General features: G+C 40.8%; 2 protein-coding genes across 3 annotated transcripts; one reads left to right on the top strand and one right to left on the bottom strand.

The window, feature by feature from the left end:
* Positions 1-1,842: 1,842 nt before the first annotated feature.
* LOC135551383 (uncharacterized) lies at positions 1,843-6,243 on the bottom strand. 2 transcript variants are annotated; one of them, XM_064982603.1, is made up of 5 exons: positions 5,832-6,243; positions 5,260-5,607; positions 4,927-5,099; positions 3,423-3,588; positions 1,843-2,856 (listed from the first exon to the last, which is right to left on the bottom strand). In XM_064982603.1, the coding sequence occupies exons 1-5, from the start codon at positions 6,156-6,158 to the stop codon at positions 2,383-2,385; spliced, it is 1,488 nt and encodes a 495-aa protein (XP_064838675.1). In that variant the 5' UTR covers positions 6,159-6,243; the 3' UTR covers positions 1,843-2,382. The 2 variants fall into 2 exon arrangements, with proteins under 2 accessions (XP_064838675.1, XP_064838676.1); XM_064982604.1 differs by lacking the exon at positions 3,423-3,588 and having other exon boundaries at positions 1,843-2,725.
* Positions 6,244-13,419: 7,176 nt separating this feature from the next.
* Positions 13,420-16,249, top strand: LOC135551989 (large ribosomal subunit protein eL14-like). Its single transcript, XM_064983318.1, has 6 exons — positions 13,420-13,491; positions 14,114-14,215; positions 14,502-14,596; positions 15,011-15,110; positions 15,959-16,012; positions 16,158-16,249. Exons 1-6 carry the CDS (start codon positions 13,489-13,491, stop codon positions 16,218-16,220), a joined length of 417 nt encoding a protein of 138 aa, XP_064839390.1. The 5' UTR covers positions 13,420-13,488; the 3' UTR covers positions 16,221-16,249.
* Positions 16,250-19,208: the final 2,959 nt, after the last annotated feature.

Here is a 19,208-nt window from a genome sequence, read left to right as displayed (position 1 = left end):
ATGCTGAATCTACTGTATATCATGCCTTGTTCCAACAGGATGCTGAATCTACTGTATATCATGCCTTGTTCCAACAGGATGTTGTATCTATACATGCCTTGTTCCAACAGGATGCTGTATCTATATCATGCCTTGTTCCAACAGGATGTTGCATCTATACATGCCTTGTTCCAACAGGATGCTGTATCTATATCATGCCTTGTTCCAACAGGATGCTGTATCTATATCCTGCCTTGTTCTAACAGGATGCTGTATTTTCTGTCATGCCTTATTGGAATCGATGTTGCCTCACACATACCTACTTACTGTATTAACAAAATGAAGGAAGTTTGTTTTTAAATTAGTAATAAATGTTATCCTGCCAACCACAATATGAAGAAGTTTAAAAAATACATTGACTGAAATTGTACCTTTTGTAACCACCACCCAGACATTGTTATATATTTTGTGGCATTACATTCATGTAAATAATCTGTGGCAAGTAGATTTAGAATGAATTATTTCTTTATTTAACCTTTATTTAACTAGGCAAGTCAGTTAAGAACAAATTCTTATTTACAGTGACGGCTTACCAGGGAACAGTGTGTTAACTGCCTTGTTCAGGGGCGAACTACAGATATGTACCTTGTCAGTTCAGGAATTCGATCCAGCACCCAACGCTCTAACCACTAGGCTACCTGCCGCCCCAAAATAATCCTATTTATAATACTGATCAGTTTTAGATCATAATGAATGAGAGTACATGGACAGGGGAGGACCTGATACTAGATCAGCACGAATAATGTGAGCAGCTTGATACATATTGGCCCGGGGTCCTGGTGTCTACCCCTGGCTTAGAATCAGACATTTTATATGTTGAATTGGAAATAATTACTCCCTCTCACATGTTAACCTCTGCATGTTGTGGTGATTTGAATGTTTTGACAAGTTTACTGACTGGGACATAATAAACATAAACATTATTACATAATAAAACGTGCTAAAGTTAATGTGGGTGCTGCCAGGAGAAATGTTGATAACTGATAAACTACTGTAAAGGGGAATTTATTCATCGTATTCCAGTTTACTATCTTGAAACCCTCGTCACCAAACAAATCATTTCAACTTCAGTCATGGAACTTATGCTACACCATACAAAATATATCAAATATATTCTGTGACAGTAACATCCGCAGAGTGACTCCTAAACAGGAGTGGATTGCCAAGTCAGGGACCTGACTACTGGGAGAGACAGACTCAGATCAACATTGGTAACGAGCAGGTCGACAAAAATAACATGGCTATTGTACAGATTTATTAGTGGGTTGGGTTTACATGCACCCTTGCAAACATCCCTGTCAAATAACAATATTTACAGACTGAAACACAGGGTTGGTTAATAAGAACTTCCTTCAGAGAATCTGTCAGGTTTTACAATAAGTCATGTGATGTGCCTTGGCATCTGGAGCCATACTGAATGTACAGTATAAAGCATCCCTCAGGACGAGTGCTGATCTAGGATCAGGTCTTCCACTCCCACAAATATTTATTTGTATATTATCAGGTTCCCCTTATCCACATATTCTTTGTGATCTGAAAGACAAAACTGGTCCTAAATAGGCATTCCTACTCTGAGATGCTTGATGCATACAGCCCAGAGCTATTGTCTATCTGTTCTCATCATGTCAGTCTTCAGAGAGGTTGGAAGAAGTGTCACGTCACAAGACTATATCATAATCATTTACGGATTAGTGAAACACAATCACGCCACAAAACAACCCATGTACCAGAAAAGAAGACTACCATCAGTCTGTTAACAAAACAAATATTGGACACAAATAGACAATGTTTTGACATTTTATTTTGGAAAACTCTAGCTTTTCATATTAGCAGTCATGACAGGAAAGAATGTTGGCAAGCTTTATTATTTATAGATGTAGACGGTGCAACATCTTCCACAATTGAACATATAGTGTAACTACTAGCCAATGAGGCTCCCTGAACTAATGCCTAAGCTTTAGCTCACAGGGCAAACACAATATTGTGGTGCGCAGTAGACCTCGGTTATAACACTGTTCGGTCATATAAGAACATATGTTTGGGGATATGATTGCCAAATTAAATTCAAATTTAACTGAAATGAATATGAAAAAAGTATTCAATCTGTACACTAGGATTCTTAGGCTACGTTTACACAAGCAGCCTAATTCTGATACTTTGCCCATGTATTGGCAAAAGATAAGAATTGGTCTGCCTGTGTCAATGTAGCCTTTGTCCTTTAGTATCTAGTTAATGCAATATCTGCACAAGTAGCATTCAGAACATATTTTACTACTATTTAAAATGTATACTGATGTGAATTCTAATGTATAAATGATGGAAGTTCACTGTTGAAAATCATGATCAGTGATTAACATTGGTACTACTCTGATGCTGTGACAACTTTCCCTGCATTGCAGAAAGCAGTTTCAGCATATCTGATTTAGCTTGGGACTTCAGTTCAGGCGGCATTTCACTTAGCGTTGAAATTATAATATGGCTAAGTAAAGCGTCACCATCATCACTACCTCCCATACTACCGACCCCATGCTCTCTGGTATTATCAGCATTCTTAAGGTTCTTGCTGGGGGCTTGTTCTACTCTGTGCTGTGTCCTCTTCCTTGGTTGGGCTGGTCCACTGGTAGAGCTGGAGCTTGGTTTAGGCGTAGTGGGGCCGCCCCCAGACTGTTTCAGAGTAGATGTGGGTCTGAAGGGTCTGATGTGTGTGGTTACAGAAGGGGTAACGGTGCTGCCTGCTGGGTTGAAACGACAGAGGTCTCTGTCTATCGACGCCTCACCACTGCCTCCAGTCTCTGCTTGTCCTCTCGCTACCAGACTCTTGGTGACATAATAGAAACCAAGTGTTTGCATTAATGGGTACACACACACACACACGCTATACCATCTACTGCAGCTTGCCATCTTGATGTAATTAAATGTATCACTAGCCACTTTAAACAATGCCACTTTATATAATGTTTTCATACCCTACATTACTCATCTCATATGTATATACTGTACTCTATACCATCTACTGCATCTTGCCTATGCCGTTTGGGCATCACTCATTCATGTATTTTTATGTACATATTCGTATTCATTCCTTTACACTTGTGTGTATAAGGTAGTTGTTGTGAAATGGTTAGGTTAGATTACTTGTTAGATATTACTGCATGGTCGGAACTAGAAGCACAAGCATTTCGCTACACTCGCATTAACAAATTTGATTTGACACACACACACAGACCATTACAGGATTAAGTAAACCACATTAGGCCTATTCTCTGTGACATCAACATGCTATTTTAATCAGGAAGAAACTCTCTAGTACAGATAGGAAGAATATACAATTAAGTCACAAGTAAGGCGTCACCATCATCACTACCTAACCCTAACCTACTGACCTCATGCTCTCTGGTTTTATCAGCATTCTTAGGGTTCTTGCTGCAGGCTTGATCTACTCTGTGCTGTGTCCTCTTCCTTGGTTGGGCTGGTCCACTGGTAGAGCTGGAGCTTGGTTTAGGCGTAGTGGGGCCGTCCACAGACTGTTGTTTCAGAGTAGATGTGGGTCTGAAGTAGGGTTGCAAATGGAGGATATATTACTGGAAAGTTTAACAGTAAACAAACAGAATTTTTGTATCTTTCAAGAATTTTATGTAATCTATCACAAGACATCTCGTGGTCCTTTTGGGTACCTTAGATTATCACAGGCGTCTGTAATAATCTCTGGCCCTCAATGTGGCCTCATCACATGTCAAATGTATTAAATAATTGAATAAGATGATTTCAAAATAAAAAAACAGAATGACAAAGCTGTAAAACATCCTAAATATAAACCATAAATTTAGTGAATATCAATGGTGTTTAATATGGGTTTCAGCATGAAATTAACTTTATATTTAGTTTTTTTAAAACTTGTTGTTATTTCTCTTTGTCAGTAACCGAGTTTCCATCCAACCTCTTCTGATTCAAGTAGTAGGCCTACATATCGGATAAGTAATGTCAGGACAGGCTTGATGGAAACAGCAAATTTGTCGTTAAACATTCCAAATGTCTACAAAACAAAATACACTAGACGGGTTGTGATTTTTTTCTGTCAGTAAAATGTATGATGCGAGAAATTGCGGTTGGAAACACTTTTATGCACAAATATTGACATAATAAGCATCATATCAAAGTAAACTTGGAGTCACTCGATGACATAGTTTGTCGTGTGGTCCTCCCACTACGATTTGGGAAAGCATGGATTTTATTAGGCCACAGATAAATACATCATGATGAACTTCACAGGGTGTTGAACGTGCACAGTGCATGACCTTGATGCTCCTTTCCAATAAATATACAGGGTCTTATTCTAGTGACCATGCATTTGCAGCTGTATGACCAATACAATCTATAATAACCCCATGTAGACTACCCATACCCGCACAGCCTACCCACACTCTATCTACTAGTTATTGAGAAAGTGCAAATGTCAAGACCAGAGTAGGCACATTTGTTATTTAACGCAACCATTTTTGAGGCAAAACTATAAAACTATGGTACAGTTGAAAATGCAATGGAAACACATTGAATTTTACATTTTAATTTGGTAAGTGAAAATGTAAGCGAAAAATATATAGTTTTTATCATGTGTGCTGTCATTGATTTCTATTGCGACAAGTCAGTTTGGTGAAAACACCACTGGTGGGAAAATGCGCATATTTTCTTATTTTAGAATATTCGTATGAAAATCTGTCGTCACTTGAATGGAAACCGATTTATAGATATAATAAATGAATAATATATAAATGATGAAAGGTTTTACAAGTTATTAAAGTATAAATTACCAAAATTACATATATTGCCATAGATTTTTTTTGTTATTTACCAAAATTACTGAAGATTCTGATAATTTTAGTAATTTACCGGTAGCTTTGCAACCCTAGTCTGGGGTGTCTGATGGATGTAGTTACAGGAGGGGTGAAGGTGCTGTCTGCTTCAGGGGTGGACAAGAGGGTGAAACGACAGGGGAATCTGTCCATCGACCCCTCACCACTTCCTCCAGTCTCTCCTTGTCCTCTCGCGACAGCTAACAGAACCTTGGTGACATAATTAAAAAAACAAGTGTTTGCATTAATGATCACACACACAAAAACTGTACGCTGACCATTACAGGATTAAGTCAACCACATTAGGTCTGTACTCTGACATCAGCATATTTTTTAAGCAGGAGAAAACTCAAAAATACGATTAACTCACATGTAAGGCGTCACCTTCATCACTACCTCCCACACTACTGACCCCATGCTCTCTGGTTTTATCAGCAATCTTAGGGTTCTTTCTGGGGGCTTGATCTACTCTGTCCTGTGTCCTCTTCCTTGGTTGGACTGGTCCACTGGTAGAACTGGAGCTTGGTTGAGATGAAGAGAGGCCGTCCCCAGACTGTGTTAGGGTGGACATGTGTCTGAAGGGTCTGATGTGTGTGGTTACAGGAGGGGTAAAGGTGCCGTCTGCTGCAGGGGTGGACAAGGTGATGAAATGTTGGTATCTGTCCAACGACGCATCACGACTGCCTCCAGTCTCTCCTCGCCCTCTTGCTACCAGACCCTGCATTAATGGGGACACACGCACACACACACACACACAGACACTGAACATCACAGGATTAAGTAAACCACATGAATAAATAGTCAGTGATATTAGCATGCTGTTTTAAGCAGGAGAAAACTCCCTAGTATAGGTAGGAAGAATATTTTATTAAGTCACAAGAAAGTCCTCTAAATGTTCAGATTGATTCTAATTGTGGTACTTCATTCAAACACACAGCTCACCTCTCCTCCTGGAATGTTGGTCGGTTGGGCTTTGTGTTTTATGAAGGGGGAAAGCCAGTTCAACTCCTGTAATATCTCCGGATCTTTTAGTCCAACACTTGAATTGCCGCTCTTGATCTTTGTATTATGCTCTCTGACATAGTTTTTCCTCAACTTTTCCCACGTTGTCCTGCAAAAGCTGAAGTCCATTTCTCTTTTACCTTTGCTGAGAATATGAGCTACTATAATCCAATCATGATAATTAATTATTGTATCTCTTGAACTGTAAAGATTGGGGTATTTCTTAACCTCCCTGGCAAGCTTAATCTCAAACTCAGACAAACCCATTTTCTTCTCCAACTGACTGAGGTAAAACTCTGGTAAATGCTGGAGTGATGGATGTGGATTCTTTTTCTACCTGAAGTGTGTCTACACTAGCATACCACTTATAATGAGGAAATGTATTGTGTTTGCATTCTACAGTAAGGGGGTAGGCCTATGTGGGGGTTTTACCACTTTCAGTTCCAGATTGGCAGAATCCTGGGCCTAAAGGCATTTTCAATGGAGTGTGGATAATGAAACAAATCCAGACATGTCAGTCTGTGGCTGCCAGTGTCCTGTTGGTTGAACACTGCAGCTCCTCCTCCTTTACCCTGAAGTTTCGTTTCAATCAAAACCACTTTTAAGATTTCCTGGAAGAGTCCAAATCAAGCTCCCTCCTCCTACACACCCAAAGTTTGCCTGAATTCCAAGTTTCTTTCTTTCATAACTGTACATGTGACCCAGCACTTCTTTTCAGTCTTATGTTGCAAAATTTGAAATGGTGTTTTTTACACTGTATAAAAGTACAGACAGAGCAGGAATGAAAACTTAGACAGCAGTGGAAGAATGCAGTTGTTGTTTATTTATCTTGTAAATCAGGTTACTGGGTTTGATTGAATATGTTCGGTATTGTTCATAGTTAAAACATATCCCACTGTCCACAGACGTTAGTTCAACCTCTATTTTTGATTTACATTGGGTTGAGTTTTCAACTAACGTGAATTCAATTTGAAATCAACAAAAAGTATCACCCTTTCATTGTATTTGGGTTGAAAGGTGGGTGAATAAAATGGGACATTTCCTTACATTGACTACTTTTTGCAAATCCAATCAGTTTTCCAAGTTGATTCAACATCATCACATTGAACGTTTTGGTTGAAATGATGAGGAAAGAACATTGATTCAACCAGATTTTGATTGCTCTCTGTACTGGGAGAAATCACTCTGAAATATATTTTTTTAAATGGCAGTGGGATCATATCAGCCGGATCAACTGCACCAATAAAGGATAAATAAACAAATCCAAAATGCGTTTTACCACAATCAATATTACAACAGGCTACTAGCCTACTACTGAAAAGACCCACTGAACAGGTGGGCCCATGGACTAGGCTTTTCCTCCTCACTTTATTGTGCCAGTAAATGAAAGGTGGCTGGATCTAATCCCCGAGCTGACAGGTAAAAATCTGTTGTTTTGCCCCTGAACAAGGGAGTTAACCCAATGTTCCCTAGTAGGCCGTCATTGTAAATAAGAATTAGTTCTTCACTGACATGCCTAGTTCAATAAAGGTTACAGTCATAAAAATAAATCAATGCAGGTTGCCTTAAAACTGGGGCTCATCTGGGATCTGAACCTGGGACCTCTCACTCCCTAAGTGAGAATCCTACCCCTAGACCAGGCTTTCCCAGACTTGGTCCTGTGGCCACCCCTGGGTGCATGTTTTGGTTTTTGCCGTAGCATTATACAGCTGATTAAAATAATCAACGATTGATGATGAACTGGCTATTTGAAAAAAAAAAAAGATTTCTTCACTATTTTTTTCACTTAACATGAAAGTACCCTATGGTGCCAAGAGAGACATCCAATAGCCACTGCTAACCTAATACCAATGGAAGTGATAAGGGCAAGCTCACCATGTTAAGAATTGCATGACCAGATCAACTAAAACGAGAGGTAGTTCTTAACAAGGTGAGTGGATTTGGATTGGGTCAATTCCATGTTGACTGAGATCATTAAATTCAAAGACATTTGGGAAACTGTTTGTCCTCTTTCCGGTGCAGTAAAAGTGAATATTCTAGACTCAATCTCAAAAAGCATATCATCAAGCTGTGATATGTCTGACCCTAAGATGTGCCCTGCAAAAGGGTTAAAATTATGCCTACAGTGACACAGTATGAGTATGAACAAATAGTAAATGAAACTATGGCCTTGTCTAGACATGATAGTCCGTGTGGTTTCTGTATTGGGATAATGCTGTTCTGAACACGTCATGCACCTACACCAGGGATAGTAAAAAAAAAACACAAAAAAAACACATCCCTACCCTCCCAACCTTGAGAGCAAAACATTTGTGGCACCCCCTGTGACAGTGAAGACAAAACATGTACATTTTAAAGTTAATTCCCTGCAATTCTACACGTTTCGTCATGGTGCGGGGAGATGATTTTGCAATTTTATAACTAATTTTATGCAATTCTACTTAGTTTATCACGTATCAGGGAAGAACCAGATGCAGACAATTCACATAATTAATTGAAATGCCTTTATTAGTATGGCATGTTCAATAGAAACAAAGTTTTTAAAATCCGTCACGTTTCGGCTGCATGGCCTTCGTCAGGGAGTACAAAAAAATAATACAATGTCCTCTTTTGAACAGCTTTTCCAATGAACCCTAATTAGAAGAGGGAGCACTACAGTAGTGTGGAGTAAAGACATATGTGACAGAAGCCTACCGTCAATTAGACAATGATGAATTCTACCAATCTCTTACCTTCAACCCTACAGAGGACCTAAAAACTGAATTGAAAGGGATCCTCACAGAAGCTAAGGAGAATGGCTACATTTCAGACAATGAGTTCAAATGTCTTTTCAATGACAGTATGGCTTCTTTTAACCTTCTTCCAAAGATCCACAAACATCCTGAAAATCCCCAGGCAGACCAGTCATTAGTGGTAAAGAACGTTTGACAGAACACATCTCTAAGAACATTGATGACTTTATTCAGCCTTTTCTGACGTCACTCCCAGCCCATCTTCAAGACACCACAGATGTGTTGAACAACTTATTTCCTTCCACCAATACCTGAACAACATTAACCCTAACATCAAACTAACTATGGAGTACCGCAAGGATAACATTCCTTTTTTGGACCTCGGCATTAGTAAAAATGACAAAGGTTGTTTGCACACATCAATCTTTAGGAAGCCTACAGATGGGAATACCATTCTGAGGGCAGACAGCTTTCACCCCAAAAGGTTAAAAGAGAATATTCCAAATGGCCAATTCCAAAGAGTCCACAGAATTTGCGATCAGGAAACAGACTACAGTGTCAAACCTGCTGAATTGGAGAATCGCTTCTTGAATCGGGGCTACAGCGTTCAGGTCCTGAAAGATGCAGGTATAAGGGCTGGATTACTTGACAGAGAGAACTTGTTGCGAAGGGGAGAGCCTTGTGATACATCAGAGAGAGTGCATTTTGTTACAAAATACAGCACTGAAGCAGAGAACATTAAAAGAATCATTAAAAGTAATTGGGGAATCATCCAAAGTGATACGCTTCTACACCAAGTCTTTCCTGAGCCACCAGTCATAAGCTTTAAGAGATGTCCTACCCTAAATGACAAATTAGTCCACAGTTATCTTCCGGGTGACTCTCAAAAATTTGGCTTGACCACAAACCCAAGGGCTCTTTTAAATGTAACCATTGTAACCATTGCAGTAATATTGCACAGAAGAAGTATTTTGTTGACACAGCTTCTAAAATGGAGTATCAAGTCAAGCATTTCATTAACTGCAAAACCACTCGTCTATAGATTTGAATGTCCACAGTGCAAGGTGTTCTACATTGGACGGACAAAGAGACTCCTTCAAGACCGCTTAGCGGAACACAAGTACGCCAATCGAGTAGGCAATGAAGACAACCCCATGGTAAGGCACAAGTCCTTACACCATGGCAACCCTGCCACCCTACAAGCTATGGGTATTGATCATATTCCGGCCTCTATTAGAAACGGGGACCGCCTTTAACAGTTAAACCAAAGGGAACGTCTTTGGATTTACAAACTACAGGCCACTAAATACCCTGGTTTAAATGAAGATATGGATTTACAAACTACAGGCCACTAAATACCCTGGTTTAAATGAAGATATGGATTTACAAACTACAGGCCACTAAATACCCTGGTTTAAATGAAGATATGGATTTCTCACCCTTCCTGTAGGGTTGTGATAGGTCCATTGGCTGTCATCTAGTGGACATTTTGCTCAATTGCACTCAGCTATGTTTAGACTGTTCATGTTTTGCTGTGTTCTAGTATACTATGGAATATATTCCTTTCTTATTCTTGACACTTCTCCCAGTCATATTTAAAGGGTAGAACTACCTTTCTAATTGTCTTGATAATTCGAGCTTGGAGTTGTATTTGTATGATAACATAGCTACAGTATTTCACCTTTTAATGTGTATAGTATTGCTTACTCGGTGTGTCCAATCAATTGTGTAACCACTCCCTGGTCTACACCTACATGTAAATGTTTCTACCATGCCCACATTGTGTCCATAGTCCCTTGTCCTGCGCTACATTCAAATGCCAGAATGGATTTTGAGAATGGTGGAACAGGCTAAATATGTTAATAGCACAACAACAATTTCATCAGTAGGCAATTACTTTAGCTAACTAGCTAGCAAAGGTAAAGGGATTGCAAACAGGTTAGCATAACTCTAGCCCCCCAAAAAAATGAAATAAGCTAGCTGGGCAGCATTTATTAGTTTATTAGAACTCCGAGGCATGAGTCAAATTTGCTAAGCAGTGTACTTCGAATCAGTGTGCCGATGCCGGTATCACTTCATTAGAAGCACGTGATCAATGACGTTCAAAGCTTAGTTTTGTCGAACAACCGCCTGATTGGTTAAGTATTGTGCCGCACTCAAAACAACTGGGAACTCTGAAATCTCTGACTACTAGGAACTCGGAGAAAAACAAGATCCGACTGGGAAAAATCATTTTGAACCGTCATCCAACTCAGAATTCCAAGTTAGGAACTCTGGTCTCATTCTTTTTTTGTTGTTGAATTTTACCTATTTTTCTCCAATTGGTATCCAATAGTTTTTTAGTAGCTACTATCTTGTCTCATCACTACAACTCCCGTACAGGCTCGGGAGAGACGAAGGTTGAATGTCATGCGTCCTCCGATACACAACCCAACCAAGCCGCACTGCTTCTTAACACAGCGCACATCCAAGCTTATCGATCGTCAGTCTGATGCAGTGACTGGACGAGCTGGTCATGGGTGCACCTCAGCCACGCTCAAGGTCCTAAACAATATCATAACCGCCATCGATAAAAGACAATACTGTGCAGCCGTATTCATCAACCTGGCCAAGGCTTTCAACTCATTCTTATCAGCAGACTCAACAGCCTTGGTTTCTCAAATGACTACCTCGCCTGGTTCACCAACTACTTCTCAGACAGAGTTCGGTGTGTCAAATCGGAGGGCCTGTTGTCTGGACCTCTGGCAGTCTCTGTGGGGGTTTCACAGGATTCAATTCTCGGACCGACTCTTTTCTCTATGAATCAATGATGTCGCTCTTGCTGTTGGTGATTCTCTGATCCACCACTACGCAGACGACACCTCTCCTTCTATGGCCTCCACCTGCTCCTAAATGCAAGAAAAACCAAATGCATGCTCTTCAACAGATCGCTGCCCGCACCTGCCCGCCCGTCTAGCATCACTACTCTGGAGAGTTCTGACTTAGAATATGTGGACAACTACAAATACCTAGGTGTCTGGTTAGACTGTAAACTCACCTTTAAGACTCACATTAAGCATCTCCAATCCAAAATTAAATCAAGAATCGGCTTCCTAATTCGCAACAAAGCATCCTTCACTCATGCTACCAAACATACCCTCGTAAAACTGACTGTCGTACCTATCCTTGACTTCGGCAATGTCATTTACAAAATAGACTGCATCCAATTTGCTGAATAGTGTTGGAGGCTATCACAGTGCCATCCGCTTTGTCACCAGAGCCCCATATACTACCCACCACTGCGACCTGTATGTTCTCGTTGGCTGGCCCTCGCTTCATATTTGTCGCCAAACCCACTGGCTCCAGGTCATCTGTAAGTCTTTGCTAGGTAAAGTCCCACCTTATCTCAGCTCACTGGTCACCATAGCAGCACCCACCCATAGCACGCGCTCCAGCAGGTATATTTCACTGGTCACCCCTAAAGTGATTTCCTCATTTGGCCACCTTTCCTTCCAGTTCTCTGCTGCCAATGACTTGAACAAATTGCAAAAATCACTGAAGCTGGAGACCCATAACTTTAAGCACCAGCTGTCAGAGCAGCTCACAGATTCACTGCACCTGTACATAGCCCACCTGTAAATAGCCCATCCAACTACCTCACTCCCATATTGTTATTTTTTATTTTTTGCTAATTTGCACCCCAGTATATCTACTTGCACACTCATCTTCTGCACATCCATCACTCTAGTGTTTACTTGCTAAATTGTAATTACTTCGCCACTACAGCCTATTTAACAAGTCAAGACACAGATCATCTCTTACTGACTCACCTTTTAGAAATCCTGCTCATAGCGACGTCAGAAACTATACCTGACTTCACTGCTCTTAGCAATGCCCATCAGAGACTTCACTCCTCTAGTCAATGCCCATCAGAGACTTCACTCCTCTAGTCAATGCCCATCAGAGACTTCACTCCTCTAGTCAATGCCCATCAGAGACTTCTCTCCTCACACTGATTGAGATGTTTAAATGTAATGTTGAGTTCTCTCTTTCTTGTGTTTTTGTGCATACCCATTAACAAGGGTTCTGTCTGTGGTGCTGAATGCACAGTGTGCTGTTCCCTCTGTGTAGTTCATTGCATGTTTAAAAATGAAAATACCTACCAAAAGGTGAACATGGATGTGGTTTATTTCTGTGTAAAATAAGTAGCATATCTGGATGTGATTTACAGTAGATTTACAATATCTGTCAACACAGTCATACACATGATGTATGATCCTGTAATATGATTCTGGCCCGCTATGGCAAAAATATATCCTAATGTGGCCCTCCATGGGAAATAATTGCCCATGCATGGTCTGTGGGCGAGAGATTCCAGATTCAAATTCTGGATGAGCCCCCCTTTTAAAAGAGTATGCAGTAGACTAGATAGTATAGCCTCCTAATATACTCCATATAGCATGCCTATTAAATAGTTGCTGTACCTTGTCATTGCCACGATGGAAAAAGACGTGGAAAGTCTCTAATTAGCAATAATTTGCACAAGCCTAGTACTATTGAATAGTCAACAAAAATGTTGTGGATTTCATATAAATGTTACATGTAGAACTATCTCATCATTTACATCAGGTGTACACTTTTTTTAAAGTACCAAACATGTTTAATCAAAGGAATCAATATCATGTAATAATGTGTATATGTAATATATACGGTTTATATTTCAATCCAACACATTCCTCTGCACTAGGTGGCGTGGTGAGCATTCCGGATTGTAATATCCAACCTTGAGAAATTCATCCCTCACGTGCGCATGCGTATTTACAGAACGGAACGCGTTACTTCGTCGACCGGAAGCTTTGACGTCCTTTCTTAAGAGGACTGCCATAATGGTGAGTTGGCCATGAAGCTTGTGGATTTAGAAAATGTTATTAAATACAATTGTCCTTATTGTTAAGCTACCTCAGTTAATATGTAAATAGATAACGTATAGCTATATTAGTGATGATTAAAATACTGTCAATGGATTGTGGACATTATTGAAATGTCGGGTGTTCAGTCTGCTACAACGTGGTGTACAGGCCGGTAATCAGGCTAACGTTAGTTAGCCCAACCATGACAATTGCATTGCAATGGCGAGCGCATTAAAGTTGCTATATCTTATCCTCCGGCCTTTTTTTTCAAGTTTGGTTTGTCGGTCCATTCTTGTATGTACGCTAGGTTGTGGGCTACAAGCTAGTATTCACCACGACAGCTAACTAACCTTAACGTTAGTTAGCATGCTAATTTACGGTTAGCTAGTCTAGCGTTCACGGTTTTGTGGTTTCCCACAAGCTGTCTATAATAGCCATGTTAAAGCCAAATCACATTTGTAAAACATGAAATCAGTTTGGACAACCCAGCTAAATTCATTGGGTATAAGAAACTAGTGACCACACGCCCACTGAAGGGTTTTGTTCACCATTGTCTTGCTAGTTAGAGCGCCAGTAAACAACCCACATTCTTTTCCTGCAGGTGTTCAAGCGCTACGTCGAGATTGGCCGCGTCGCCTACATCTCTTTCGGACCCCACGCAGGCAGCCTGGTGGCCATCGTCGATGTCATTGACCAAAACCGAGTAAGCATTGCATTGATGTCATCCTGACTTTATGCTGGAGGTCCCCAACTTTGGTTTAGGAGACCAACTGGTTGTGCAGGCTTTTATGCCAACCCTGCTACTCTACTCTTCACATGTTCAGGTACCTGTTTAGAGCCCAGCTCTAAATTGGTACCTGTATCTTGTATGTCTATCCACCAACCCTTCGTAGTCCTTTAATCAATCACCACATCTGTTAATTTAAGAATGGTTCAACTCAGTATCGCCATGTTTTGTTTATTTGAACTGATGGGTTTGTTTGTCTCAGGCGCTGGTGGATGGTCCCTGCACAGGGGTGAAGAGGCAGTCGATGCCTTTCAAGTGCATGCAGCTCACTGACTACGTCATCAAAGTACCACACAGGTGATTGAGAGGACACCATGTGTGTGTTCACTAGGTACTAAACAGAAGCAAACTGAATGAAAGGGGGCTGGACCTACCCCTGTCCAATAGAAACCCGTTCGCAAAATATTCAGCTGTGGTTTGCACAAATAAATAAACCCAAGTCCTCATCAAGGCCTTGATTGGTGCAGTCAGGTGTAATTACTGCTGGGCTGGTACAACATGCACACAAGACACCTCAATGAATTGACTGTGGCAGCTGCTTTGTGTTTTCAAGTGAACTTTTTCTTATGGACTATTCTTGAGTCACAGACTTCCAGTAACCACACAGAATATACTACCTCACAACATGCAATTGTTTTGCTACTACTGTAAAGTTAGGGCTTGCCTGTGCATATTTGGGTCCCCTGGACAATAACCCTTCCTGTGTTGCAGCGCTCGTCAGAAGTTTGTGAGACGCGCCTGGGAGAAGGCCCAAGTCACCGAGAAGTGGGCAGAAAGCAACTGGGCCAAAAAGATCGAAGCCAGACAAAAGGTACTGATATTTTGTATATTTAGATTGGCTGTTAGTCGAAACAGCAACTCGTGGGGTCCACGTGTTTCTGACAGAATGGCTCTGGGGTGGGGTCTGCTTATGGGTAGCAGTTGGTTTCTCAATGGCCGAGGTTAAACATATTTTGTCAAATGGGACACGGAAACTTCAATAGGCTTTAGATGACTCACTGCCCACACATTTGGGAACGACATCCTTGTTGTATATACAGTCAATTCCTATGTGTCCCTTCGGTCTTGCTTGGGTTGACTTTGGGGTTTTGTTCCTAGAGTAGGTCCTGCACATCTTTAATTGATTTACAATATTTCTATACATTTGTTGACCCTTTTGGGTGTGCGGTGGAGCATCCAAATACTACTTGATCACTCATTGTGGCCTAACTCGTGAGAAGGTGTTTTGGCATGCTATGTTACTGGATTGTTCCTCCAACTTAAAGTTAAATACCATTCAAACTATCTTTTGGTATTTGTTTAATTAGTCCACTGTTGATAGTCACTAAATGTTTTGTGTCAGCATTCAAGGTTTCGACATGTAGAACTTTGAAAATACTTTGACACTTTCTGTATTTTTAAAGTTATATCTTATCTTCAGTGCTGACATGCCAAACATTTGGACTTTATCCACATTTGGACTAATGAAACAAATACCAAGAGTTTGGGTGGAATTTCTTTTTAAGGGTGATATCCACTAAACAAATGCAAATGGGACAAAACAGGGAGGGACCTTATTGAATTTGTCGAATACATAAGTGTCTTGAATTCCGTTGCAGAACGTTTTGCTATAGTGCTACTAATCTCTGTCCCAGTTGTATAACTGTTATGTTTCTACAGAGGGCCCAGATGTCCGACTTTGACCGCTTCAAGGTGATGAAGGCCAAAAGGATGGTGAGTGGAGAACATTTATTACATCAGATTATTACTTATGTAGAGTATTTTGGTTTGCAAATTAAATGTACATCATGGTGGAAATGAATTGAATTTTAAGAAACTTGGCACTAATGATCCATGGATTTGCTGTTTATGTCCACAGAGGAACAAGATCATCAAGCACGAGGTGAAAAAGCTGCAGAAAGAGGCAGCGAAGAAGGCATGATCTAAAATAAATCCTCTGGTTGAATTGTTCTCCTTCGTCCTCTTGTATTTACTACTGCCCACCTGTCAATCACAGGACTATCTAAAAGCTGATGACACTCACCTCTAACATTCTACACACTTCTGAATTCACAACGTTGCACCTCCACCCGGGTCTTCATGCCATTGTTCTGAACATCCTCCAAGCCACTCTACCCACAGCGCAATAGTCAAATCACATTTGTCACATATGCCGCATACAGATGGAAACCTTAACGTGAAAATGCTTAATTACAAGACCTTCACCAACAATGCAGTTTTAATAAAATATTAACTACATTTAAATAAAAACTCATTAAAAGGCTATATACAGGGTATATCGGTATCGAGTCAATGTGCGGGAACAGCCAGTAGAAGTGTAAATGCAATAGTCCGGATGGTCATTTGATTAATTGTTCAGCAGTCTCATGGCTTGTGGATAGAAGCTGCGACGAGACGTGTCGCTCAGGAACCGCTTGCGGTAGCACTTGAGAACAGTGACAAGTCTGACTGGTGGTTACCAGAGTCATTCTTAATGGGTGCCAACTACTGTTTAGTCTTAAGTTACACTAGAGTGGCTCGAAATAAGACTACATTTATAAAGTAGTCAAATGTTTAGTGGGAACAACTGCCAGCATTATCATGTCGTACAATTTACGGCATGGCAATGTCATTAGCTAGCACAATAAGTCAAACATAGCTAGCTAGCAATGCTACCGTTAACTGGCTAAAATCCGGTGTCCCCTCGATGTTAGCTAAAGTTATACTGCATCTAAAGTCAATCTGGCGATATCAAAATGGTGACAACAGGTTTTCCTTATAATTACAGTATTTGTCTCCTGTGAATGGCATTGTATTTCCAAGCCACTAATGCACTTTTGATAGTCTTCATCAGCGCTCGTTGACGGTGCATTGAGTGTTATGCTCAGATGGGTATCAGTCCAAACTAAACGTGACGAAACATGCAACCAATGAACAGCATTAAGACACTGCGACGACGAACCGTTAGAAGCCACAGGTGGCCGTATTGTCTTTACTATAATATGAATGACATTTTCTGCTAAATTCTACACTACACACTGAATCGCCATCCAGAATTTGATCTCTAATTTACCGTGACCATCCCCTGCTGTTATCCGTTCATTGTGGTGTGTCAATGCTAAAGCCGCATCTGTCCAGTTTCAGAAGGGTGAAACGTAACATAACCTAGAATATAGAAATACCACGAAAAGAGGCTGTGAATCACACACACATAATGATTGTATAATCTGCATTGCAGACTTCCAGACCTTCAAACAATTACAGGTCACAGAATCACAACCGTCTGGGTTGATAAAGACTGCTCTAATTATTTACTGTAAGGAAGGGCTCACTTGAATAACACGAATGATTAACACATCACTACTTTAGTTGGCATGAAATTTTGGTCGTTTATGTACAGTTTCCTTTACTAATTCAGTTGCGAGAGTATCTGTTTAAAATGGTAACTGGCACCGTGGTATATGGTATGAGAAAGGCCGCTGCTATTCTCTTTTCATCCACTAGGTGATGGTAAAATATTGAGAAACGTCAACAAGCTAAAATTGGGTTTGTGGTACTTTTCTAAGTGACCAACGCTGTTCACATATTCTGAGGGATAGACTTGCCTTACTGAAAGTTTAAAGAATATTCTAGGGTTGTGTTCAAGATCTTAAATGAATGCACCAGGGAGAAGTATGTATATTGTCAGTAGCACTACCCTGCTGTGTGTGGGGCTAGATGAAGAGGGCGGGTTCTTCTGGACTACAGACGAGGTGGGGTGATTGTTTGAGGGTGCTTCTCTCACCATCTCTGGTCAGGGCGGGAGGGATGGGGAACCAAAAATGGAACAATCTGAGATGCTGCTAGGCTCAAGATAATGAGGGGGGTGAGAAGAGCTTCTAACAGAAGATAAGAGATTGTTGTCCAATTTGACACATCCTCTAAAGATAGTGATCAGTTGGCAGTGTCTCGCTACTATGTGAAAGCTGCAGAACACACTTGGTTCACTCAAGGTCTTCAAATGCTCTGTTTTTTTATATAGAAATACACTACATGGCCAAAAATATGTGGACACCTGCTCGTCTAACATCTCAACATCTGTCGGAACTAGAAGCACAAGCATTGCTACATACGCAATATCTGCTAACCATCTGTATGTGACCAATAACATTTGATTCCAAAATCATAGGCATTAATGTGGAGTTGGTCCCCCCTTTGCTGCTATAACAGCCTCTTCTCCTCTGGGAAGGTTTTCCACTAGATGTTGGAACATTGCTGCAGGGCTTTATTCCATTCAGCCACAAGCACATTAGTGTGGTTGGGAACTGATGTTAGGTAATTATGCCTGGCTCGCAGTTAGTGTTCCAATTCATCCCAATGGGATACAGGTCAAGGCTCTGTGCAGGCCAGTTAAGTTCTTCCACACCGATCTCGACAAACCATTTCTGTATGGACCTCACTTTGTGCACGGGGGCATTGTCATGCTGAAACAGGAAAGAGCCTTCCCCAAACTGTTGCCTCAAAGTTTGAAGCACAGAATCATCTAGAATGTTATTGTATAGAGTTAAGATTTACCTTCACTGGAACTAAAGGGCCTAACCCGAACTATGAAAAACAGCCCCATAATCATTATTCATCCTCCACCAAACTTTACAGTTGGCACAATGCATTCGGGCATTTAGCATTCTCCTTGCATCTGCCAAACCCAGATTCATCCTGCCAGATGGTGAAGCGTGATTCATCACTCCAGAAAATGCATTTCCACTACTCCAATGGAGGCAAGCTTTACACTACTCCAGCCAACGCTTGGCATTGCGCATGATGATCTTAGGCTTGTGTGCGGCGGCTTGGCCATGGAAACCCATTTCATGAAGCTCCCAGCGAACAGATCTTGTGCTTCCAGAGGCAGTTTGGCACTCGGTAGTGAGTATTGCAACTGAGGACAGACAAT

Source organism: Oncorhynchus masou, chromosome 13 (assembly GCF_036934945.1).
Source record: "Oncorhynchus masou masou isolate Uvic2021 chromosome 13, UVic_Omas_1.1, whole genome shotgun sequence".
NCBI lineage: Eukaryota > Metazoa > Chordata > Actinopteri > Salmoniformes > Salmonidae > Oncorhynchus > Oncorhynchus masou.
This window is presented reverse-complemented; position numbering and strand designations above follow the sequence as displayed.